General features: G+C 46.3%; 11 protein-coding genes across 11 annotated transcripts; 8 read left to right on the top strand and 3 right to left on the bottom strand.

Annotated features, from left to right (window-relative positions):
• The first annotated feature begins 175 nt into the window (after positions 1-175).
• On the top strand, positions 176-1,198 carry C8R40DRAFT_334836 (uncharacterized protein). Its single transcript, XM_046234744.1, has 3 exons — positions 176-473; positions 548-573; positions 646-1,198. Exons 1-3 carry the CDS (start codon positions 308-310, stop codon positions 1,141-1,143), a joined length of 690 nt encoding a protein of 229 aa, XP_046085367.1. The 5' UTR covers positions 176-307; the 3' UTR covers positions 1,144-1,198.
• Positions 1,199-2,156: 958 nt separating this feature from the next.
• On the top strand, positions 2,157-3,334 carry C8R40DRAFT_335146 (uncharacterized protein). Its single transcript, XM_046234745.1, has 3 exons — positions 2,157-2,812; positions 2,878-2,931; positions 2,980-3,334. Exons 1-3 carry the CDS (start codon positions 2,398-2,400, stop codon positions 3,177-3,179), a joined length of 669 nt encoding a protein of 222 aa, XP_046085366.1. The 5' UTR covers positions 2,157-2,397; the 3' UTR covers positions 3,180-3,334.
• A 505-nt stretch (positions 3,335-3,839) lies between these two features.
• On the bottom strand, positions 3,840-4,225 carry C8R40DRAFT_1161300 (uncharacterized protein; the record flags this gene model as incomplete). The annotated part of the gene is made up of 3 exons (XM_046230107.1): positions 3,840-3,866; positions 3,917-3,984; positions 4,045-4,225. 3 exons carry the CDS (start codon positions 4,223-4,225, stop codon positions 3,840-3,842), a joined length of 276 nt encoding a protein of 91 aa, XP_046085365.1.
• A 378-nt stretch (positions 4,226-4,603) lies between these two features.
• On the top strand, positions 4,604-5,820 carry C8R40DRAFT_1070409 (uncharacterized protein; the record flags this gene model as incomplete). Its single annotated transcript, XM_046226227.1, has 5 exons — positions 4,604-4,871; positions 4,926-5,040; positions 5,092-5,277; positions 5,331-5,559; positions 5,623-5,820. The coding sequence occupies 5 exons, from the start codon at positions 4,604-4,606 to the stop codon at positions 5,818-5,820; spliced, it is 996 nt and encodes a 331-aa protein (XP_046085364.1).
• Positions 5,821-6,844: 1,024 nt separating this feature from the next.
• Positions 6,845-9,462, bottom strand: C8R40DRAFT_334454 (uncharacterized protein). The gene is made up of 3 exons (XM_046234743.1): positions 8,837-9,462; positions 8,156-8,784; positions 6,845-8,087 (listed from the first exon to the last, which is right to left on the bottom strand). The coding sequence occupies exons 1-3, from the start codon at positions 9,295-9,297 to the stop codon at positions 7,075-7,077; spliced, it is 2,103 nt and encodes a 700-aa protein (XP_046085363.1). The 5' UTR covers positions 9,298-9,462; the 3' UTR covers positions 6,845-7,074.
• A 1,038-nt stretch (positions 9,463-10,500) lies between these two features.
• Positions 10,501-11,456, bottom strand: C8R40DRAFT_1171803 (HAD-like domain-containing protein; the record flags this gene model as incomplete). Its single annotated transcript, XM_046231765.1, has 2 exons — positions 10,501-11,337; positions 11,397-11,456. The coding sequence occupies 2 exons, from the start codon at positions 11,454-11,456 to the stop codon at positions 10,501-10,503; spliced, it is 897 nt and encodes a 298-aa protein (XP_046085362.1).
• Positions 11,457-12,940: 1,484 nt separating this feature from the next.
• On the top strand, positions 12,941-14,418 carry C8R40DRAFT_1161298 (Aldo/keto reductase; the record flags this gene model as incomplete). Its single annotated transcript, XM_046230106.1, has 10 exons — positions 12,941-12,998; positions 13,054-13,141; positions 13,201-13,270; positions 13,327-13,417; positions 13,485-13,628; positions 13,681-13,772; positions 13,822-14,005; positions 14,062-14,209; positions 14,276-14,295; positions 14,357-14,418. 10 exons carry the CDS (start codon positions 12,941-12,943, stop codon positions 14,416-14,418), a joined length of 957 nt encoding a protein of 318 aa, XP_046085361.1.
• A 1,112-nt stretch (positions 14,419-15,530) lies between these two features.
• On the top strand, positions 15,531-16,805 carry C8R40DRAFT_1047948 (inositol oxygenase; the record flags this gene model as incomplete). Its single annotated transcript, XM_046224468.1, has 7 exons — positions 15,531-15,597; positions 15,659-15,781; positions 15,844-15,968; positions 16,029-16,106; positions 16,162-16,236; positions 16,294-16,455; positions 16,539-16,805. 7 exons carry the CDS (start codon positions 15,531-15,533, stop codon positions 16,803-16,805), a joined length of 897 nt encoding a protein of 298 aa, XP_046085360.1.
• A 128-nt stretch (positions 16,806-16,933) lies between these two features.
• Positions 16,934-18,425, top strand: C8R40DRAFT_1110235 (HAD-like domain-containing protein). The gene is made up of 8 exons (XM_046228318.1): positions 16,934-17,172; positions 17,231-17,265; positions 17,359-17,440; positions 17,493-17,572; positions 17,625-17,703; positions 17,755-17,892; positions 17,949-18,040; positions 18,097-18,425. The coding sequence occupies exons 1-8, from the start codon at positions 17,093-17,095 to the stop codon at positions 18,294-18,296; spliced, it is 786 nt and encodes a 261-aa protein (XP_046085359.1). The 5' UTR covers positions 16,934-17,092; the 3' UTR covers positions 18,297-18,425.
• A 51-nt stretch (positions 18,426-18,476) lies between these two features.
• Positions 18,477-19,770, top strand: C8R40DRAFT_1047809 (uncharacterized protein; the record flags this gene model as incomplete). Its single annotated transcript, XM_046224462.1, has 5 exons — positions 18,477-18,558; positions 18,623-18,793; positions 18,844-18,896; positions 18,946-19,113; positions 19,168-19,770. The coding sequence occupies 5 exons, from the start codon at positions 18,477-18,479 to the stop codon at positions 19,768-19,770; spliced, it is 1,077 nt and encodes a 358-aa protein (XP_046085358.1).
• A 1,013-nt stretch (positions 19,771-20,783) lies between these two features.
• Positions 20,784-22,002, top strand: C8R40DRAFT_334433 (uncharacterized protein). Its single transcript, XM_046234741.1, has 5 exons — positions 20,784-20,968; positions 21,021-21,131; positions 21,190-21,482; positions 21,534-21,638; positions 21,692-22,002. The coding sequence occupies exons 1-5, from the start codon at positions 20,818-20,820 to the stop codon at positions 21,866-21,868; spliced, it is 837 nt and encodes a 278-aa protein (XP_046085357.1). The 5' UTR covers positions 20,784-20,817; the 3' UTR covers positions 21,869-22,002.
• The last annotated feature ends 94 nt before the right edge of the window (positions 22,003-22,096 follow it).

Here is a 22,096-nt window from a genome sequence, read left to right as displayed (position 1 = left end):
TCAGACCGCAGCTCGTAGCTCCACCTCAGTGCAGCTCCGAATTTCCAAAATCAGCATCGATAGAGGGTTTTCGCTCGGCCTGCGATACGCAGTAACATCGCTTTTCTGGCTGCATCATTCCGATAAGCAGGTTTCGGGGCGCGTCGTTTCTCCTGAGAGGTATAAAGGATAGCCTGACTTCATCTTTCGAACCCTCAGAGCTGGTCTCATCACTTACTTTACGCAAAAACGAACATCATCTTCGGTGCCGTGCGCCCCTCATAACTTTGCATTTTCTCTCCTACTCTCGCTAAACTCGAAATTCACAATGGTTCATTCTCGTGCCGTTATCACTACTCTCCTCGCTGTCGGAACTGCATCTGTGCTCGCAGCTCCTGTTCCTGAAAGCTTTGCCAACGTTCTCGCTGCTCGAGGACCGGAAGACCAACCTCCTCCAGGTGCCTTTGGTCAACAACCTCCTCAAGGTCTACAAGGTCAATATCCGAATCTTTCGACTCGTTGCTCCTTATGTTTAAATTTACCATCCAGTTTCTCATTCTCCTCCAAGCGGCTTCAGTGGCCAAGAACCTCAAGGTCAGTATTTGAATTTTCAGCTCTTTTCCTTTACTCCGATTAATCTTCCTATATCCTCTCTTTGTCTACCAGGTGGTCCTCCTGGCGCTCTCAGTCAAGGTCCCCAGTCACCTGCTGGGTCTCCTGGATTCCATGGTCCTCCCCACCTCGGTGGACAGTTCGGAATTCCGCACAGTGGACTTGAAGGCATGCGAGGTCCTGGACCTCATCCGCCTCCTGGAAACATGTTTCCGCCAGGTCCACCCGGAGGTACGCAAGGTCCTCCGCCCCCGCACCACTTTAAGCCTCGTGATGACATGCCGCATCCTCCTCCACAAGGCCCTCCGGGAGGATCTGGCGAACTTCAGTCACCTCATCCTTCTCACTTTGGGCGTCGGCAGATGCCTGGACAGCAGGGCCCTCAGGGCCCTCCCCCGGCGGGTCAGCACCCTCAAGATCCAGCTGGTGGACCCCAAGGCATGCAACAAGGCGCGCCTCCCGCAGACAGGGCCGGACCGGGTGGGCCTCAGTCTGCTCACCAACCCTTTGGACGTCGGCAATCACCTCAAGGACCACCTCAAGATCATATAATTAAGCAGCAAGGTGAACAAGTCGGACATGAAGGTCACGGTGGACAAGGTACTATCTTTTCTTCCTGTGGTCCCTTTTTGGAATTGACTTGATTTTCTCGTTTAATTCTTTTACCGATTTTTGAATAAATTTTCGTTTTGACTCAGGTCCTCCTGGAAATGGTGGGATGAAGCCACAGATGCAGGGAAGCCCGGAAAGTCAAGGAGGTGAAAATGAACGTGGTGTGTTCTCCTCGACTCTGTGATTTATCTATCGTTGTTGATCGTTTCGTCTCAAGGTCCTCACAATCATCACGATGGACACCAACATGGTCCGGAAGACGAAGGACTTGGGACCCCAGGAGGTAATTCTTTGTCGCGTTGCTGTTGTTCGATGTCACATTTCTCAATGCACTTATCTTCGAACAGGTGAACAACAAAAAGGTTCTTCAAACGACGCTCAAGGACCACAAGGACATCGAGGTAAATCTCTCTTGATCACACCTACCCGCTGGTTTAGTAGATCTAACGCACATATCTCACCAGGTGGACCACCCGGCGGACCCACTAGTAACGGACATGCTCGTCGTGCTGCTCATGAACATCCTCACCCTCAAGGTCAGAACAGTCAACAAAGCCAGCATAGTCACGATGACGATAATCATGGACAAGGTCAACAGAATCAAGGTCACCGACACCGTCGCTCCCCTTACTCCTACTATGGCGAGGACCTTGATTGAGGGGGTGTTGAATCGACAGAAGCGTTCTGGTGTTCTGGGTGATGTGCAATATGGGAGTGGGACATTATTTGCCCTGCTCTGTGAATGTTTTCTCTGCCACTGTCGCACTGTATATACGACAGCCACGTCTATATTGCGGACTCGCAGTATCGTGTATTCATATATTATGTAGTATATCGAATATCGTGGTACGTTTGAATTCCCTTTGCAAACCATAGAAGAAAATTTCGATGTCGAATTAGTGTTCGAGGGGATATAATCTCCCGCCCGAATTCCCTTACCACCACCTCCTGCACCACCACCACCTTGAGGACTCGGAATAACAACGCAATCAAATGATTATCGATCAAGCCCTATCAAGCCTCACGAGTCACGACGGAACATTGAACTGTATAAAATAGAACCCAGCCCTAGGAGGCCCTAGGCCTGACTGTTAGTACTGTTCCCTACCCTTCCCTACCGTGCCGCTTTCCTTTCCCAGCCTTTTCCCTCCTTTTCTTCCCGTTGGGACAGGTTGGGACCCTTTCCAAGACAAAATGGACCCGCCGCTGTCCGTCGGGGCCATCGCTGGTTTCCAAGCGGTTTCTAACAGGTTTCTGAACTTTTCCCCAAAGTCAATTCCCATCGCTTCTTCTCACATCATTACAAATCAGTTTGAGCGTAGGGCGTACTTGTATATCAAGGGAGGGCGGCCCTATCCAGAATCCCCCAGAGCTGGTCTCTTCAAACTTCAACACCCAAACGAAAATCAACAATTCCAGTGCCCGTACACCTCATTCCAGTTCATACTACAGCTTCGTTGTACAATGGTTCATTCACGTACCGTTCTCACTGCTTTCTTTGCCACTTGGATGGCTTCTGTGCTCGCCGTCCCTATTCTAGAGGGCAACGCTCTCGCAGCCCGAATAGCCGAAGGTTACTCTCCCGTTCCTGCGCAGTCTAGTCCATCAGGCAAGCGGTTCTCTCAACATACCTTTGGAGTTTTGCTATTCTACCCACTGTCTAACTCTTTGGTTGATTTCCTGTTATAGACTACGTTCATCGTCCAAGAGCGGAGCAGGCCTTGTCTAGTATGCTTTGAGTCCTGAGCTATCATTAATATGCTCACGGTTTCGTAGAAGAAGACGAGAAGATGATTTCTTACTTGGAGAGCAATGGCCACACAAATGACATTGATCTACCCGGCTTGAGACTTATCATCGGAATGCTGAAGGAGAACCCGAGGGATACCAAAGCCCGATCAATGCTAGAGCAATACTACGATCATCTAACGTACATGGACCAGAAGGGGTTATCTTCAACGTCGAAATCCTCCTGAACACAGTAGGTTTTCTTGATTTTGATTATATTGTCTTTGTTGAATCTTCTCCACTTTTTAGATTCATTCTGCGAAGAGAACGAATATAAGATGTATGCAAAGGTCAAATTGCTCGTGTAGTATGTTTAATCCTTATGTCGTCAGTTCCCCACCTGCTGGTTATTTGGATCACTATGATGGCCAGGCCCCCGCCCCTTTATCTGGCTTGAATGGACTGTGTATTGATAGCGAAACAAGGTCGCATTTCTCTAGGACTGGCAACTGTACACCGCAAAATTCACCTCTAGTGTCAGTCGTTGCTGTATCTTGTTCATGTAATGTTTGGCCATACAATTGGATTTTTGGATGGAACCAGATTGTCGTAGAGCAAAGATGGCCCATGCTCGGACATATACATAGCTCTGAGTTTATGCGTAATCCCCATAACTTGCGTTAATTGAATTGAAAGCCTGAAAGTTTGTATTTTAAAAATTGCTCTTTGCAAAATTTGGCCATGTTTAGTACATGCGGTATCAATCTCCAGTACACGAGTGTCTGTCACAGGGAGAACACGAGCAGAAAAAGGAGTGCAACGGCAACGGCACATGTTACTGTTATTGTCAAAGTGCAATTATAGCAATTTACAAACAATGGCGTCTACGGGACTGACTTTGGAAAGTCTCAATAGGGAGCAGCAGCAGCTTGGCACTATAAAGAAGAGTCAGGTAAATCGGACACAAAAGATGGGGTAGACCTACAGCCTTTAGTTGCTCGAGATACCAAGTGCACGAAGGTAGATCAGCTTTCTCGAGGCACTGAGTGAAATCTGAAGAAATTCAGTGGATAAAAACAACTTGAGCATTTACGAGGCTATAAGGTAACACACCTTTTGCTTGAACCTCGCAATTCACCCCCGACTGATTTCTAAGGGCAGGAGGAGCCTGCGTAGCTTCCGAAGTAGGTGCCGCAGGGGTGCTTGAGCCACCAAAGAGCATACTCGAGAGACCATGTCCAATGGTTGATCCAACGGCGACGGATCCTGCAGTTGCAGCCATTTGAGCGAGCATACCAGGTCCAGATGAAGTGGCTGCAGGCGCAGAAGGGGCATGGCTAACTGGAGCAGGGGGATGAGCAGGTGAACCGTATCCTGCGGGTGCAGTTGCAGTATGTGCGCTTCTGGATTGGGCTGGCGCAGGAGCTGGACGCGAAGAAACAGATGAACGACCGCGAGATTGACGCTGAGAGCAGAAAATTCTGTGATGAGCTTGACATGCCAGAGAAAAGCAGAGAAGAAAAAAGACTTACAGGCATATTTAGTGGTGGTAGTAGAAGAAAAAGAAGATGCTCTCTGCAATTGGCTTGCGCAAGCCGGCAGTTCCGAAATTTGCTGACAAAGCGGATGCCGAAAACATTCACAGGCTTCGGCCGAAATCTCACAGTTTTCCATGAACCTAGCTGTGGTCTCCCGAAAAATATCATGTTTTCGTCATAACACGTCTTTGTCTCTCCTTTCGCGTGTCCTCCCCGTTGATGCTCATGCTATTCAAGCTCGGTCTGCGCATGCGACAGCCACGAGGAGGCGAAGACCGGCCAACGACAGTATAGATTTAGACAGTTATTCGGAAGAAGCCCAGCTCAAATTCATTCGTCGTGCACAAATCGTCGGTCAAAATCAGGGGATTGATATATGGGCTCATCCTGTCGATACTCTTGGTGCGCGTCATCTCAAATTTCCTTCAATGTCTAGTGAAATAATGTGCAATACAGATGTTGCAATTCCGTACGCTACCGCGCCGTGGTCAAGATCCAAGTTTTCAACTGTAAAAGAGCGGCTCTCGCAATGGTTGTCAAACCAGAAGAACAAAGGGAAGAGCTTGTTCAGGTATGCTCAGATATGTTTTGAGTCGTATAAATCGAACATCGCAATCTCTAGCATGATGCGTTTAGTCTCTTACGACAGCCTTCCGGGCATTGACACTCAAAGTATGGGCTTTATGGGGGCGCTCCGCATGCCTTTACATCTTTGCACCTCGTCGTCAACCAAACCTACCTCCTGGATAGCGCCACTGCGAAAAATATTACTCGAAAACTATGTCTCGGTGCAGCAGGCTTTGGCAAAGTTCGTATCGTGATATAACCTATCCAGCCATTTCTTGCTGATATCATAAACAGACACGACAAAGAAGAACTTTCAAGATTGACACAACCACCCTACTATCAAGAGGTAGAGAAACTCGTCAAGAAAGGCAAGGCAAACAACTACATCTGGACCCTTCACCGCGAGGTCTCTCCAACGAAAATCATCTCCATTAGAAGCACAGAGGGCCATCTCGGCCCGGTGCCACCTCCATACGGAAACCGTCTGCTGGTCAACGCTCTAGTCAGGTTCGAGACCGAGCAGGTCTGTCTATAGTTTTGATATTCTCGCTGCGATACAATAGCTCAATCATTCGCCCGTGAACAGAGCCTTGAAGTATACGACGCTCAAGGAAATGCGTTACATACTCCTGAACCAGGCGCCTCAAAAAAAGGGCGTCGCGTACCTGCTGAAAAACGCCAACTTACAGAGTACTGTGTCTTTGAGAAGCGAATGTACTACAACACTCCCTGGCAGATCAAGGAGAGGTTATATCCTAAACTAGGGAAACAGCCTGCTCTTTAGCCTTTGACCCATGTAACACACCAGTGACAAGTGCGTTCGCATTCGGACTGCGGGCTGCTCGGTGGTGTTTTCTTAGGCTCTAGAGTCTTCTGTGGAACAATGGTGAATTACTATCGGTCTCTGTGGGTGTTGCGGCATGACTCGTGTGTTTTCTTAATTTTGTGGAGTGGATGAGGCTGGGTAGATTCCCTGTGCACATTGGACTAACATACACATGTTGGGTATGTATTACCTTACATTTAGTACAGTAGGATGCTCAGTGAAATTCCAATGATATCTCACAGCTTTTTTAGCTATATTCTTACTCCGCGAAAGCCATTGGGATGAATAAATTTTTAATACCCTTGACGATGCCCTCGTTATATGATGTTTTTACTGCATCTCTTTTCATCACGTACATGGACGAGATGGGACAAAAATGCACAGCTGTCAGTACCGTTCCCGTCATCAATCGATGCTCTAATATTTATTCACCTTTCTCGTTTTGGTCATTGGTATGTTGACATTCAAGGACATGACAGTGCCTATCGCTCTGACATGATAACGACTACTTCCAAATTTCCTGAGTACGAGACGAAAAAGGGCAAAGGCCCTCGAGGCATTTATGTACAACTGGCAATCTGCGATAGAGTCGTATTTGAACTGCCTCGTACAGTTGGAAATGGTGGATAACTTCCTGGATTTCTGATTGTCTCTGAGTTCTAACTATCGAACAGGATGACAGCGATGAGCAGGCATGTTGATAACAGCTGAGTTTAGAAATATGAACCTTGAAAATTGACCTCCTCCTATGAGAGGTTGTCATGTGTGCTTCCGTGGGCACAGCATGAATCAACTTGGTGGGATCAACAGCTCCGCCCGTAAATCTGGTAGCTGATTAAAAACGGAAGAAGACATGATTGACACTGAACCAAAGAAAGAACTGTGAAACATGTACGCTAATACCAGAATACAGGTAAGTAATGAACTACACACTGGCATAAATGATTAACTGAAAGTCTTTTCGCCAATTATTACATGGGAAACGATGTCGAGTATTATGTCGATGAGTACTGTACATGACTGAAGTAGAAAGGTTAAACAAAAAGTTCGAGAGATGTTGGATACATCGAAGTACTGCATAACGATGTACAAGAAAGTTCAAAGACGCAAGATAGAGCTACAGTGATGAAGCGATCGATATACAACAAGGAAGCATCGAACAAACGTCCGGATCAAGAAGCATAAAGTATGAGATTGAGAGGAACGAAGTTGTTATTGATAGGAGCGCTCTCCGTTGGTTCGTGAGTGGTTATTATTGCGACGATTACTTTCTGAGACCTCGAATACTGTCGGTAGCCTAGAGGAACGTTGCAGGCGGCCGGGTATTTGAGAGTGAGAAGATCCAGAGTAAGAGGCCAACATGTCGTCGTCAAGATGTGCTCTAGCCTCATTAGTTGTCGAAAACACATGGTCTAAATTTTTAAGAATGCCTCCTAATAGTAGGGCAGTCAGTTCGCGTTCTAACAGCGCCAGGGTCTTGACGCCGAGTCCGTATCCGAGGGGAGGTGGAGTCCAAGGGACGACAATCCCATAGTGGTCTTTGAACGGCGCAGTTGGTTCTGAAAAACTATCAGGGCTGGAAGAATTGTGAACAGATGAAGAAAGAATCTCGTCTAAAAGACTGCAGCAATAGCAGCACCTTTTAGACGATGTGGCGAAACCCCCATGAGAGGGCCTAACAAGGTACTCAGGAGAGATCTGACTCGAGTGGACAGAAGACAGAATCGTTCGAGCTTTCCGAGGTTTTGTCTCCGTTGGGACCCAATGAGGAGACGTCGGATAAGGGGAGCTGGAAGATGAGTCGCCGTTCATCACAGCGAGAGCAACGCCTGCTGAATGCATGCTTCCGGGAAAATCCTCTGAAGGGGTTCCATTTAGTGATGTGGACGAAGTAGGATAAGATACTGCCGGTCTCCTCGCGAAGAGCTCATCGAGTGCGGTATTAAATTTCTGCAGCTCCCTCGATGTGTAAGCATATTCAATATCTTCCGAGGTAAGAAACCGATTCAATTCCTCTCTAGCGATGAAGATAGGAGAGTGCATTTTTGGCCTTGCCTGAGGGCGTAGAACTGGAACCCGTACGATATATAGAACTGGAGGACTATTGGCCAAGCGCATCATGAGGCTGGGAAGATCTACTGTAGCTGCCTTATACCACGAAACCAATGAAAAAAGATAACGCAGTACATGATGTCCTGCTGTCTCGCCGATTTGACGTTCATCTTCTACAGAATGGTGTCAGTTTCGCAGAACATCTTCTACTAATCCCAGTGATAGACCGAAGTCATCTTACCAATAATCTTCAAAACTGAGCCGGCTGGCACTACATCAATCGAAAAGTGAGATCTCCTCTTACGCAGCATGTCCAATTGTGTTTGAAGAGACCGTGAATTGAAAATCTTTTGAATAGGCTGGGTATTCAAAAGATGTGCTAGTGTTCTCATCGCTTTGGCCATTCTAGTGAGATGGGGTCCTGATGAATCCTTCAAGGCATACCGATTCGTGGCGTCCACTAATTCCTCGAGTGTTTTGCGCAAAGTTCCCATCCAACGAGTAGCGGTTTTAACTCCGAAATAGAAACGCATTTGGCCATTGAACAACTGCACCGGAATGCGTTCTTGTTGCAATTCATGCACAAGACACGGATCTTCTACTACCTCCCAGGGATCACGAGACTCCAACACATCCTCAGGCCGAGGAGACCAGCCTCTGAAAACGCTGGTGAGGGTCATAGCGCCGTAGAAATGGAGAAGAAACTGGGCCGCATCTAGACGGGCTTTCACCTCCATGCAACAGCGGCTCAAGATGAGGCGGAAGACCCTCAAGCTCTCCGGGCTAGAAGTTGGGGTCTGTGATCTGTGTAATAGGTTTTGAAAAATATCCGCACTGTGCTTCACTATATCAATAGGTGCGGGACCGTGCCTACATAATATAAAATGTCAAAATTAGACCAATATCATAAGACGAAACATACTGGGCAAATTCGGGAAGGTCCTGCATTGCACGCGATTCGGTATTTTCAACTGATATTTTTTCAACTGATATTGAAGGTTTCTGGTCGCCAATTTTCCGAAAATGCGCGCGCGCAGACCCAGAGACAGGATTGAGAAACTGAGGAGCTACTATCGTCACGCGTAGGGAGGCATCGACTTCGGGCGCACCAGTGACTGTGATAGGGCCTTCGTCAATGGAGTTGGTTGTCAGCAGTGTGGCAATTGCACGGTAGGCTCGAAGGATGCGTGGTTCTCTAGGGGGAACTCCTAGAGGAAAGGGCTGTATCTGCGTCAGCCAGATGGCAGACGAGAGCCCTCTTATACGATGTTCGTATAATGTATACTGGTCGGTAGTATTTCCGTCATATGAGGATGCGGGGCGCATAAGAGAGAGGATTTTGGAAGGAAAACGAGAGAAGCAGCCAGCCTTTTCAAGGTCCATTGAGGATTGGCATGATTAGCGAACAAATTGAACATAGAAGTCCCATCGTTAGACTTTTTATCACCGATCTCCAATGTTCCTATCAGTTTCGGTAACCTCGAGGACGGCGTATGAATGGAGTGAAGATGTGCCGGTTCATTGCCCTAATCAAGAATTGACATATGTCCAGGATGGGATTGGACTCAGGAAAGTCCTTCAGCTGGCCAGAAACAACGATGATTATATCGCTGAGGCGCTGAAGATGTTGGTGTTCTCGGTATATTTTACCAAAAAGGACATTTGGTTTTTTGGGCTGTGTATGTTCCCAGAATGTACAATTGGGATTAGAATTCAACGCTGGCTGTATTGAAAGAGCAAAAAAGGATATTTTGAAAGCGAAGCACTCCCGGAACCAATGAAGCACTGGTGACAGTTTGCGTCCAAGATTGTTCGTTGATCTGGACATTCTTGCCGCATTGCCACGTTATAGCCACGTTTATACATACGATTAAGATCAGTGATTCTGAACCTCTGCTTCGTCATGACATCGACGTGAGTTGCCTGCTCGTTGCTGGTCGTTGGCATTTATGACCTGCTCGTATAAATATGGACTCGCTTGCCTGTAAGAGAACAAGGTCGCCCTCTAGGAGCTATCCAGTGAAGTGAGATACAGGTGAGATCTCTTACGGTCAAATTTTGGTCAAATCAGACGTTCTGTACGGTAAAATTCAACCCTGTATGATGACCAGACCGCCATTTTCCAGAAATAAATAAGGTCAAAAAATGCATTCTCCTCCTCGGGTTTGGATCCGTTATTCGGACGAAATAGGCAAATTTCGCGCGCTGTCCACGAATGTCGAACGACCGTGAAGACGGCTCTTCACGGCCAGCCGTGCTAATCGCTCACTACTCCTGCTTATTGTCATGAAATATTCAATTTTGTATGTAAGTCAATTTCTCTGCTTGCACCCAATTCGAGAGGCATCCAGCCCTCTATGATTATGATTCATGATTGGCACTGGCTGCCTTTGCTTAGCCTATCCTGTTAAGCACGACCATTCAGTGCGACGGTACGCCATTTCGCTTCGTCCTAAGGGCAGCTTTCTGAATTTTTATCAGGATAAAGAGTGTAAGCCTTTAGTTGTGACAATAATCACTTGTGTCCTACCAGCCAGCAAGTCCATTCTTTCACCAAAAAAACGATCATAGAGCTACCGATAAATGCTACACCTTGGCTACAGCTTCGGCCATCTTCCCAAGACTTACAAATTGCCATGCATGAATCGGCTCTGGTCCTGGGCGAAAGCCCATGGTGGCTCCTTCGCGATTTATGAAAACGCTGGTCACTCCAAGACGACTAACTGGTTCGATATCATGGAACAAGCTTTGGGCAACCCAGAGGACCTGATCCTTGGGAGTGTTAAGCAATGCTGCCTCCCGATGTATGACATCCAGAGCAACCTCAAACCCATGTAATGCCGGTTTGTAGCTCTGGACATCCTGAGCAGTTAGCACTAATGTGAAAGGCGATTTTGATTTTGGGTTACGCTGAGGATACCAATATTCTTCCGATTCGGGAGGCAAGTAAGTCTCCGGAGAAAAGTCGGTAGAATCCCCTTCAGACAATTTGGCCAGCGTGTGTGCGAACGAGGTGCGGTCGACGTTAGACAGTACAACGAGCTTGTAGTGTTTGGAAAGTGTGTGTAGAGCGTCATAGCTATCAGGAAAAATCGGCCAACCCTTGATTGACTGCCCAAATTCGACGTGTTCATCAGAAAGAACTGACTGATTCGAAGAAGATGAGCTGATAGGAAGAGATGATGGATCACCGTCAACGGTAGAAGTCTCTACAGGAAGACCGGATCCTGCTTGGAGCCTTTCCTCCATGACTTCGTGTACTTTTGCAAGAAGATCGCTGTAGAGTAAATGAGGATACTTGGCCTGAAGATCGGATTCGACAGCGCTAAAAGCTTCGAGCACCTGTTTACGCGACCAGCCTGAGGATGTGGAGTACCTAGAGAGCATCGGTTTGAGCCCCAGGAGAATCCCTGTTTCCCAGTCCTGGAGCACAACATAATAATTATCCAGCCTGGGGAGGCGTTTGTATGAAAGCGACGTACTGCTAGTGTGCCATAAACGTCGAAGACGAGCACCTTGAAATCAGTCAACCTGGCAGTCATCATAAAGGTTCAAGACGATAAAATACAGAAATGTATTTGGTAGTCGAGGAGGAATCGATGTCGACCGGGACGTCATAGCGGATAAATAGCGTAACTTGAGCCGATACCGGGCCGCCCAGTACCCGTTCACTCCGTTATACCAGCACCTGACCAGCACTCCGAAGCGAACCCGCTTTTCAGATCACTTTTGGTGTTGTAGAAGTAGTCCTCCTCCCCGTCCCAGGTTGGTACTACTATGATCACAAAATTATGCCAACAACATTCACAGGGTCGAGATTTTCTTCTTTCGAATTCACGGTCATGGCGGGGCTTGCAACAACGGAAGCCTTTCAACAATTCATGAGCTTGTGCACCTTGCGAGGTCACGCCAAAAGATACACAAGTTGAAGTGTATCTGGCATTCTCTACATTCTCAAAACATTTGGCCTGTAATTCGATGCATTTATTCAGGAGGATCCTTCAACAGTCTTCTGATTCGTGCAGCCCTTCTTTTGAGAAGACATGGACAGAGCGCCGCTAGAATGAACATTATGTTATTTCAATCCTTGCCGCTCTGGAGGTTCAGAATTGGCGGAATTGGTGAGCAGACTGTCTATATCGCATTCACCGGTTTTTGACTATATTCTGCACTGTATAGGTGCTTCACGGTAACGTCAAGCCTGTCATTCAACGCTCATCATCGTTCGGAGTAGCCTTTCCTCCGCTACTGTACTGTATAAAAAGAGCCCCAGTTTCTTCCACCATCCTCCTCCTATTACCCTTCCAGAATGCGCTTCATCAGCGAAATCCTTGTATTCGTTTCGATTGCCTCCGTTTCTTTGGCCTCTGCACTCATTCAACCTCGATGTACTGGAATTTACCAGCCTTGTACTAACGGCAGTGATGCATGCTGCGAGGGACTGTCTTGCGCTGCTGGAGTACCCCTTGGGGTATGTCTGTTCACGGAATCCCGTTTGATTTTTCTTGATATTTTCCAAGGAATGTTTACCCACGCCAGGTGTATGCGGTGTTGCGGGAACTCAGTGCAGTTCAGTGCTTCCCACTGACTCCTGTTGCAGCGGCCTAAGTTGCTCTGGATATGTTGGCGTGAGTTATCTGTTGTTATGTAACATCCATGTGAACTTGATATAACTTTCCGTTACACTTTCTGTAGACTTGCCAATGATTGTTCCATGTAGTTACGTCGTTGGTTGCCCACAGTGATCCAGGTTTCCAGTGTAGGATTCAACTGGAAACCGACGCTGAGTACTTTGGACCATGTCACACATCTAAAATCCTTCGTTGCCTTCCTTCCAATTCCTCCCACTGTTCAATTGACATTGAGAATGGATGGAGAACTGCCTTCGAGCTTGAAGTTTGAACGAGAAATAAGCGATCCAGTCGGCCCGTCGCCCTCGGTCCGTATGACCAGAGGCGGGCCGTCAGTACATATTAAATGAGTACAATCGATGAATCAACGTTGTTGCCAAAACTTCACTCTCATCATGTCCGTTCCCACCATTAAGCTCAATAACGGCGTACAGATTCCAGCTATTGGTCTCGGTAAGCTATTCACATTACTCCGACACACAGAATTTGTCTCATGTTACTTCCAAAGGCACCTGGCAATCTCAGCCTTCGGAAGTTGTTGCAGCCGTCGCTTATGCGCTGAAAGAAGCTGGATACAGACATATCGATTGCGCTTGGTAAGCATTCCTGCTTCTTGAATCTCCATTCGTTGTATGGGAATTCACTCTTGGGCAAGGGGCTACAATAATGAGAAGGAGGTGGGTGAGGGTATCAGACAGTCTGGTGTGCCTAGGTCGGAGGTTTTCGTTCGTAGCATTTCCATATTGCTGCCACAGAAGCTTGATTATTACTATACACACAGATTACCAGCAAGGTTTGGGGAACATATCATTCCCGCGTTGAGGAGGCTCTGGATGAAACCCTAGCCAATCTTGGAACTGATTACCTGGATTGTAAGCTTCCAGTCAATTTTTGTGTCGAAATATACGCGTAATCGTTTCCACGGGATTTTTCATGCAGTATATCTAATCCATTGGCCAATCGCCTTGAATCCAAAGGGCAATCATCCTGCTTTTCCTACTCTCCCTAACGGTTTGCGCGATGTCGTACACTCCTGGAAGCTGTCTGATACTTGGAAGCAAATGGAAGCACTGGTTCAAAAGGGTAAATCTGTCTTTCTATATTTTTATAACAAAGCCTCATGACCATCATATAGGCAAGGTCAAGACTATTGGCATAAGTAACTTCTCCGTGAAGAAGATCGAAGAAATTCTTCCTTCTGCAGAAGTTATTCCTGCAGTTAATCAAGTGCGTAAAAGATCTCCACACAATATACATTCGCTAAAATGAAATGAAGCTGGAATTGCACCCCTACAACCCTCAACATGAGTTGCTTGCATATTGCCGTTCCAAAGGAATAGTACCGCAAGCATATTCACCTCTGGGTTCTACGAACTCGCCGCTGCTCAAAGATGACGTCGTGCTAAAGATTGCACAGAAGCACAGTTTGCAGCCTTCAGATGTTCTACTCGGCTGGCTTGGTATGTCCGAATCACTCAATCGGTCTTTTCGCTAACTAGATTATTTTTTTCTTCAGTGGTCCATGATATTGTTGCACTTCCGAAATCCGTCACTCCTTCACGTATCACTTCCAACCTCACTGGAACCATAAATGCAATCGGAAAGCTTGACAAGGAAGATATTGCGGAGCTCGACGGACTCGCGGCTTCAGGAAAGCAGAAGAGGTAGTAAATATAGTTTCCTCTTTTGAGTTTTCATGTCACTGATCATTTTTGGCGTGATTTGTGTAGGCTCATCATGCCTCCGTGGCGTATGTGAAATTACTTGTTCTTCCTGCTCCGTTCTCACTTGTACTTGACCCATAAATTTAGCTGTTGACCTGGGATTTGACAACTGGACTGCGCCGATGCCCCAACCTCAACCAACGGCTTAGTTGGAACATTGATAGGAGACTCTCTCAGTTTGAGAAAGAAAAACCAGGTGAATATGTTTATGAGTATTTGTAGACCATGTAATCCTTTTTGTGTGTAATCTTTCAAGTGACGCCCAGAATGCACCCACCATTTTCAGACCTCTCCTTCACCGACAATGAGGGGTGCCTTGACTTCGGTCTCTGTGATGTATATCTCGCTATATGGAATTGTAGTTCACAATGGCTACCGCTGTTCGATTTTGTCTGCGTTGCAGTAAGTAACGCTCATAATGACTGACAACCTTTCAGATCAATTCATTCGGCTTTCGATGGTATCTTGCAAGGGATATATGATTGAGGGACATGCTTGAAGCTACCAGGAACAGCTGAGGGCAAAGGGCATTCCGACCTCCAATTCCGAGCCCGCAAGGACCATCTAGTTTACTGCACAGTGCAGATGAACATGAAACGCAGATTGGACCAGGATTGGTCTGGCTTCGGAAATCTCAGTGGATAAGAAATCATGCCAGGCTAAAATCTCATTCCACGTTCATTTCATTTTAGACATACTTTGATTCATTTTGCGAGGTCTAATTGCGGACAAGGCATTATCGACGCTCATATCTAAGTGATCTAAATTCTGGGTCAATGATGCAAGAGTATTGCTGCCTCGGGTTTTGCACGTTTATCACTTCTTTAGGGTTCTACAGGGGGTGTACGCCTGTGTACAAAGCAAAAGGCGGATTGAATGGTTCAGCGAAAACACGTGGCAACTACGTCGGAATATCCGGACTCCCATCTACTCCCATCATCTTCACTCCGCAAATTACTATCTCTCCGCCCTGCACTGCAGCCTTATTCAAAAATGAATTGCTTAGACATTTGCTGTGGGTTGCGATAGAAAAAAATTTTTCCTGCGAACGGCAATTCCAGTTTCATATGCAATTCATACCAGCCCTTACAGGATTGCCGGCGTCTCCAATCTCCAAAACAGTATCTTGACAGTACAGTCATTGGATTTATTCCGACAAGGTACAAAAGAGCTTTCACTTGAAAGTTCCATACTGGCATCATTCCTTCCTTCCTTCTTTCTTTCTCTCTCCAGCTATCGTTCCACTCCAGCTTCCACCGATATGCCTATTGCCGTTATTTACAACGCTGGTCGTGCTCTCGACGAAACTTCTGACGCTATCGACCACGGTGCTTATCTTTCCTACTTATTTTATTCTCAAATTCAATCTTAATTCTGTGGTTCTTTCAGTCAATGTGCTCAAGGGGAAATGGAACGAAGAGTCCAAATTTGACCAGGAGAAGGACAAGACGCAATTCCGGGACTATGACGCTGCTTGTGACCGGGTGAAAAATTTTTACAAGGAACAACATGGTACGCATGTCGAGTACGTCATCGTTCTGCTAATGTTCATCGCTGTCCCTTGTCTATCACAGAGAAACAGACAGTTGAGTTCAACATCAAGGCTCGGGTTGAATTCAATAGCAAAAAACGCGCTCGCATGGGTGTATGGGAAGCGATGGAGATGCTCAATACCCTTGTGGATGAATCAGATCCTGACGTGAGTCTATCTGTACCTCTGGTATTCGGTTTGATGCCTATAATTGACGCTGCGTTACAGACGAATCTGTCGCAAATCGAACATTTACTTCAGACCGCGGAAGCTATCCGTCGGGATGGTAAACCAGAATGGATGCAGGTGAGTTTGTGAATATGTTTGTTGTCCAGAACCAAGTGAATAACTCTTATGCTAGGTCACAGGTCTCGTTCATGATCTAGGCAAGCTCCTGTCCATGTTCGGATCCCAAGGCCAATGGGACGTTGTGGGGGTAAGCTATTGACACGTCTTCCCGCCCGGCCGAATGATCTGACATTATCCACCAAAGGATACATTTGTTGTCGGTTGCAAGTTCTCCGAGAAAATCATTTACCCCCACACTTTTGAGGGTAACCCGGACTCTCAGGACGTCGTGTACAGCACCAAGTATGGGATTTACGAGCCACATTGTGGGCTAGACAATGTTATGCTATCTTGGGGCCATGATGAGGTGAGTAAGAACGCAGAGTCGTGTTTCACAATCCTCCCGCGAACCTCGGTCTCCCTCTAAACACGCATGCTTTTTTTTCGCAGTACTTGTATCATGTCCTCAAAGATCAAAGCACACTTCCCGAAGAAGCTCTCGCTATGATTCGTTACCACAGCTTCTACCCTTGGCACCGTGAGGGTGCCTATACTCATTTAATGAACGAGAAGGATCAAAAGTCGCTCGAAGCCGTGCAGGCATTCAACCCTTATGACCTTTACAGCAAGAGCGATGGAAGCTGCGATCCTGCCAAGCTACGTCCGTACTACGAAGGTCTCATCGCAAAATTCTTCCCTACAGTCCTTGATTGGTAGATGTCCAAAACACATATGTATGGACCATTTTTGGTAATTAATCTTACAAAGTGATTGTCGAACTAATCTTCGTTGAAATAAGTAATCGGTGTATCTATTTCTCCCTACGTATAATCAATTTTTGTAATGTGCTACGTATCTATACCTATGATTTGCATATATATCGAAATTTTGCAATGCTTTAGGGACGCGTTTTGATAAGATTAAAAATAAAATTTAGTCACGTATCGGTCCAAAGTGCGTTTTGATATTGAAAACTTCATTTCTCTTCATCGACATCCACCACGATGAACGAGGCTGCACCTGAAAGCACACTGCCGTATCCACCGATCCACAACGACAAGAAATTCGTCGTACTTTCTGACTGGTTGGTAGAACACCTTCAAGTTATGTTAAATTTTGTACTCACAGTCCAACGACACCAGGGATGGCACAATAACCACGTACGATTCCAACGATTGTGGGTTTTTTGGATCACGGACGTGTATTAGCGATTAACGATGCGCTTCCGGCTGTCCGTCATCCGCGAACTTTGTCGATGCAACTTGAAAAGACATGACGGATAATTTGGGATTTGGGCGGGATAGAAGGCGAGATCTGAACATGGAAATTTTGCATGAGAAGACAACTTTTAGGTGAATAAACGAGATTGACTTGCTGTTTACTGGATCTTAACATTTGGAATAGAGATGGTTTTCGTGAAATGCTGGCTAGCGTCGTTGCCAATGGACACTCGTTTGAAGAATGCAAAGAAATTTTGCGAAAGAGTAGGTGCATCCGAACGCTTTGCAAGATACATGAATTAAGGACGTACGCCAGACATCAAATTAGACCCAGGATTCAAAGAATTTTACGCCTGGTGCAAGGCCAATGACATCCCCGTCATAATCGTCTCAAGGTTTGCTCTGCCAACTTGACGCCCATGGCATGGATTGAGATGCTTTTGCAGTGGAATGACCCCTACTATCCGTGCGGTACTTACCAATCTCGTCGGAGAGGAGTCTGCCAATGAGATTGAAATCATCTCGAATGATGTCGAACTTAGGCCCGATGGTACTTGGGGGATCAAGTTCAGACACCCCACCAGGCGAGTCAAAATGCTATTGATCACATACCTTGCTGAACAGTCTTTCGCGTATCTAGTGGTTTCGGCCATGACAAATCTCAAGCCATTTTACCCTATCGCGATTTGGAACACCCTCCAACATTATTTTTCTTTGGAGATGGCGTATCAGGTTAGTATGATGATCGCTATCGCCGGATTCCGTGATATGGGGCTGATGCTGTTCAGACATGTCTGCTGCAAAACATGCCGACGTACTGTTTGTCAAAGAGAAAGAATATGGAGAGAACGACCTCGCGGCGTATTGTACTAAACTGGGGATCAAGCATATCCTGTTCAAGGATTTTTCTAATGCGCTTCCTATAGTGCAGTCTGTAGTGAAAGGCGAGAAGACTGTTCAGGAGGCCTTGAACATTGGTCATGCTTGACCGTCAAACTCATTCCCCAGCAACTACCCCTAGATTGGTCTTCCAATAGATATGACCTTTGTAAAATGTCGTGTAATTAATTGCCAAATTTACTATTAGGCGCTGGTCAATATATGGGGTGATTAATCATTAGTCCCAAATGAATGAACGCTTCTTCTCCTCCATCTCTTACTGTTCTAGATGTTTTTGGGCCAAGTCGGAAAATGGCTGCTTGGTTTATTGCTCCTACTCAACATACGCGCCTTCCCTACGGTCTGGCACTGTCAGTAACATATCATACTACCTCATACTACAAGGAACAGCCACTTTGAACTATTTGTTTTCAGTTCGCATTTTCCGACCTTTGATCTATATCTGGTCCTCGCATTTCTTTTTCAAAATAAGGGCAATCTTTATGTCCAAGTCTGCCAAGGAAAACGCGTTCGAACGTTGGATCGATTCTCTGACGCCGGTTGGAGCAAGCCCGTTTCAGTCAACATTGTTTCGCTCTTGGGCCAGTAAGTTGTCGAGATGTTTGACAAGCGAACGTTAATAATAACTTGACCAGGTATCGATGAGAGCGACTACAACTTTCACCTTAGCAATTCAAGCTACGCAAAGGTTACATAATGGACATTAAGACAACTTCTACATCTAACGCATTTAGCAGGCTCTTGACGCTGCTAGATTTAAACTCGCTTGCCATTTGCTGCCGAAATTTATCATCGCTGGTGGTGTCATCCCGCTGGCTGGAACTCATTTTCACTTTGTGCGCGAAATACCGATTCTGGCCAAATATGAAGTGAGGGTTACTCTTGGAGCTTGGGACGAAAAATGGGTACGACCTCGAACATTTGTTTGTCTACACTCTTCTGACTACACCAATCGTCAGATATATATCGTGTGTCGTTTTGTCACGAAAAGCCAGGGCAAAAACAAAGGCTCCTCTACGGCTAAGAAAAATGACGCAGAAATCTCCCCATCCTTTTTTCACGCTCCGGTCAACTCAAGTGGAGTTTCCATGTCCAGCACGCCAGTGAATAGTACAACGCCAGTGCCACCCACAGATATGGATAAGTTGGCATCGAAACTGCTATCAACCGGGGAACCTGATGGGGCTACACTCCACACGATAACTATCTCACAAATGTGTTTCAAAATGGGTCGTATCACGGTTCCTCCTGCTGTGGTTTTTGCCGCAAACGGGCTTTGTGTCCCTCCTGTCTCTACTTCCGATACGCCTACCCCCGAGCCATATTCTTTGACCAACCCGCCGCCTCACTGGGACAAAGTCAAGCCAATTGCATCAACACTTCACGGTGGAAGTATCAAGAAACTGCAAGCATTCTTCCGTGGAGGATGGAAAGAGCTTCCAGAGGACGAACGATGGTGGCAAGAGGCGATGGGTGGTGCTGTCGAGCAGCAGAGACGGCAGAACCTACAGGTCCTAGATATGCTCAGGAAAGGTATGGAAGGTGCGAGGGAGATGAGGTGATGTGTTTGGCAGAAAACTCTGAGTAAGCATCAGACCGAGTGGGAATATGGGGGCTTATTATTACTTCGATATATCCCTCTACACCAAGGCGAATTTCCTTCATTGGGGAACATCTCATTGTCATTCACGAACAAATTTTTGAATTTTTTCGTGTTATCGATCAATCTACATATTCAAGGGAAACTGTGGTCAGAGACCAAACTTACAGCTACCATCGAGCGAGGTTGCCAAGCGGACGGCGTGAGTCGTAAGTCGTGAAGAATGTTGTCGAGCGGTTGGGCGAAATCTTCAACCGAAGATGTGATCCATGAAGGAGGCAGGGAGTTGAATGAAAGTATTCAACAATTTATACCTTTGCACTATTGTCACAAACATACGCGTATCTGTCGACATTGGATTGACCAAGCACAATCTGATATAACGTACATAAGTACAGGAGGTCCGCGAAAAGGAATCATATACGTTGTAGTCTTATCAGCGACACGGTTCAGATCTCTTTTGTGGGGGCAACGATGCTGAGGTACATCTGCTTATAGATATTTTTGGGCGCATAAAGCATCGAAATTGAGAATGACTACACAGTGTACAGCGCGGAGACGTTGAGGAAACGAAAAAGGGTCATTGATGAGGTCGGCGAGCCCAATGGGCAAATTAGTCGATGCTTGTTGTGTTATGGAATGGTAGTATTGAAGCAAAGTTGATAGAGACTTGCTGAAAGCGAAATGGGCTGCTTGTAGAGGGTTACGGGGTGAAGCACGAATATTTAACAACTCTAGGACGAGTTGGACCACAGGGGGATGTAGATCCATCTGGGGGCTTTCGTTGCCTGGAGGACTTAGAGCAGGCCAGGGACCTTGTAATTAGACTATGCGCATCATGAGGTTCGCCCCCGCGCGCAATAAAATGAAAAGAAAAAAATCAAAGGGGCACTCATATCTGCTCGGAATGAAGAACAACTGAATTGGATTTACAATTCAGAAGTCATGTGACATGATTGCTGCGTGACATTTCGTGATTCGACGCGTTTGTTTCTTCAATACAACATCCATGGCAGCAAACCCAATTGCTTTACTCGCGCAGGGCCCCAACCATCAGTACGGACGGATAGGTCTCCCTCAAAATCCTCCCCAGAATCCTCCTACACCGGCTGAGGTAATTGAAGCTGTCCGTCTTGCCAATCGTGCTCTGAGGTATCGTGGTAAGTCAACAGCCACCAAAGTGCCACTGATGTCAAATCTATCGCTCTACAGATGATGCTGCCCCACCTACATCCAATGAATATGTCAGTGATGAAGCAGTTGCTGCATGTTTTTGTTATAAAGAGGCTGTGATAAAGTCAGGAACTGGTGTTGCGGGTGCACGTATGTTCATATTTTCTTGCTATACTTTTCTGCAACTAAGTATTTTGATTCTTGATAGCGCTTTGGTTCCAACAATGGAACCAAGCCAATTTTGTTCCTTTAGTGAACGATGTCAACAACATCAAGGACGATGTCAACAACATCAAGGACAATGTCAACAACATCAAGGACGATGTCAACAACATCAAGGACGATGTCAACAACATCAAGGACGATGTCAACAACATCAAGGAAAATGTCAACACCATCAAGGACGATGTCAACACCCTCAAGGATGATGTCAGCACCATCAAGGATAGTGTGAATACTTTGAGGTTGGATACATCGACGCTTCTAATTCGGGATGGGAAGGTATGTTTGCTGCCTACTTTCAAGTTGTCCATCTATTCATGCAGTATATAGGACTGTAATGGACAGCGGAATGTGAACAATAGTGGTCCTTTCTATGAGATTCCCTTTTCAGATGGTAGGAAGCCATGGGGCCTTAGCGTTGACAGACCAGGACATGTTAGCAGCTCATTCCTTGTATGTCAACTCTTCCACTGATCTCATTCCTACAGCCAAATGTGATCCTCCCAAGACTCGATAATCAGGCATCGATTGACAATCTCACGTATGACCAATCATATGCCTATTTTGCTGGGTATTACCCAAATATGCCAGTTTTGAATACTGGGCCTAATACCCTCCGTGACTGGAAGCTTGCTATAGCTCGTGTGATTGGACATGTAGCTTGACTGACTGTATTATCCAGAAAGTTCCGAGTTCTGAAATTGTAATGTGCGTTGTACTATAGATACAGATAATGATGTCGTTTAGTTAAATGCATATAGTCACATTATATAGAGCCTTTTCTGGCTTTTAGATGCCTCCAATCTGTCACAACGCCATCCCTTCCTCTTGAAAAAGGGCCTTCCGCCTTATGTCTCGCTAAGTACGACCACGATTGTGTGTAGAAGGTGGGT

The sequence above is a fragment of the Lentinula edodes genome, assembly GCF_021015755.1.
Source record: "Lentinula edodes strain Le(Bin) 0899 ss11 chromosome Unknown C8R40scaffold_22, whole genome shotgun sequence".
Taxonomy (NCBI): domain Eukaryota; kingdom Fungi; phylum Basidiomycota; class Agaricomycetes; order Agaricales; family Omphalotaceae; genus Lentinula; species Lentinula edodes.
This window is presented reverse-complemented; position numbering and strand designations above follow the sequence as displayed.

Excerpts from the sequence above, each read along its gene's own strand:
- C8R40DRAFT_1110235 (XM_046228318.1), top strand. The coding sequence starts at position 17,093 with ATGAACGAGGCTGCACCTGAAAGCACACTGCCGTATCCACCGATCCAC. Across the intron at positions 17,266-17,358 it reads CACGTACGATTCCAACGATT|ACATGACGGATAATTTGGGA; the intron begins GTGGGTTTTTTG and ends CAACTTGAAAAG. Across the intron at positions 17,893-17,948 it reads AAGTTCAGACACCCCACCAG|TGGTTTCGGCCATGACAAAT; the intron begins GCGAGTCAAAAT and ends TCGCGTATCTAG.
- C8R40DRAFT_334836 (XM_046234744.1), top strand. The coding sequence starts at position 308 with ATGGTTCATTCTCGTGCCGTTATCACTACTCTCCTCGCTGTCGGAACT. Across the intron at positions 474-547 it reads ACCTCCTCAAGGTCTACAAG|CGGCTTCAGTGGCCAAGAAC; the intron begins GTCAATATCCGA and ends TTCTCCTCCAAG. Across the intron at positions 574-645 it reads CAGTGGCCAAGAACCTCAAG|GTGGTCCTCCTGGCGCTCTC; the intron begins GTCAGTATTTGA and ends TTTGTCTACCAG.
- C8R40DRAFT_334454 (XM_046234743.1), bottom strand. The coding sequence starts at position 9,297 with ATGGACCTTGAAAAGGCTGGCTGCTTCTCTCGTTTTCCTTCCAAAATC. Across the intron at positions 8,785-8,836 it reads GACCTTCCCGAATTTGCCCA|GCACGGTCCCGCACCTATTG; the intron begins GTATGTTTCGTC and ends TATATTATGTAG. Across the intron at positions 8,088-8,155 it reads CTCAGTTTTGAAGATTATTG|AAGATGAACGTCAAATCGGC; the intron begins GTAAGATGACTT and ends ACCATTCTGTAG.
- C8R40DRAFT_335146 (XM_046234745.1), top strand. The coding sequence starts at position 2,398 with ATGGACCCGCCGCTGTCCGTCGGGGCCATCGCTGGTTTCCAAGCGGTT. Across the intron at positions 2,813-2,877 it reads TGCGCAGTCTAGTCCATCAG|GATTTCCTGTTATAGACTAC; the intron begins GCAAGCGGTTCT and ends AACTCTTTGGTT. Across the intron at positions 2,932-2,979 it reads AGCGGAGCAGGCCTTGTCTA|AAGAAGACGAGAAGATGATT; the intron begins GTATGCTTTGAG and ends ACGGTTTCGTAG.
- C8R40DRAFT_334433 (XM_046234741.1), top strand. The coding sequence starts at position 20,818 with ATGGCAGCAAACCCAATTGCTTTACTCGCGCAGGGCCCCAACCATCAG. Across the intron at positions 21,483-21,533 it reads TTCTAATTCGGGATGGGAAG|GACTGTAATGGACAGCGGAA; the intron begins GTATGTTTGCTG and ends TGCAGTATATAG. Across the intron at positions 21,639-21,691 it reads GCGTTGACAGACCAGGACAT|CCAAATGTGATCCTCCCAAG; the intron begins GTTAGCAGCTCA and ends TCATTCCTACAG.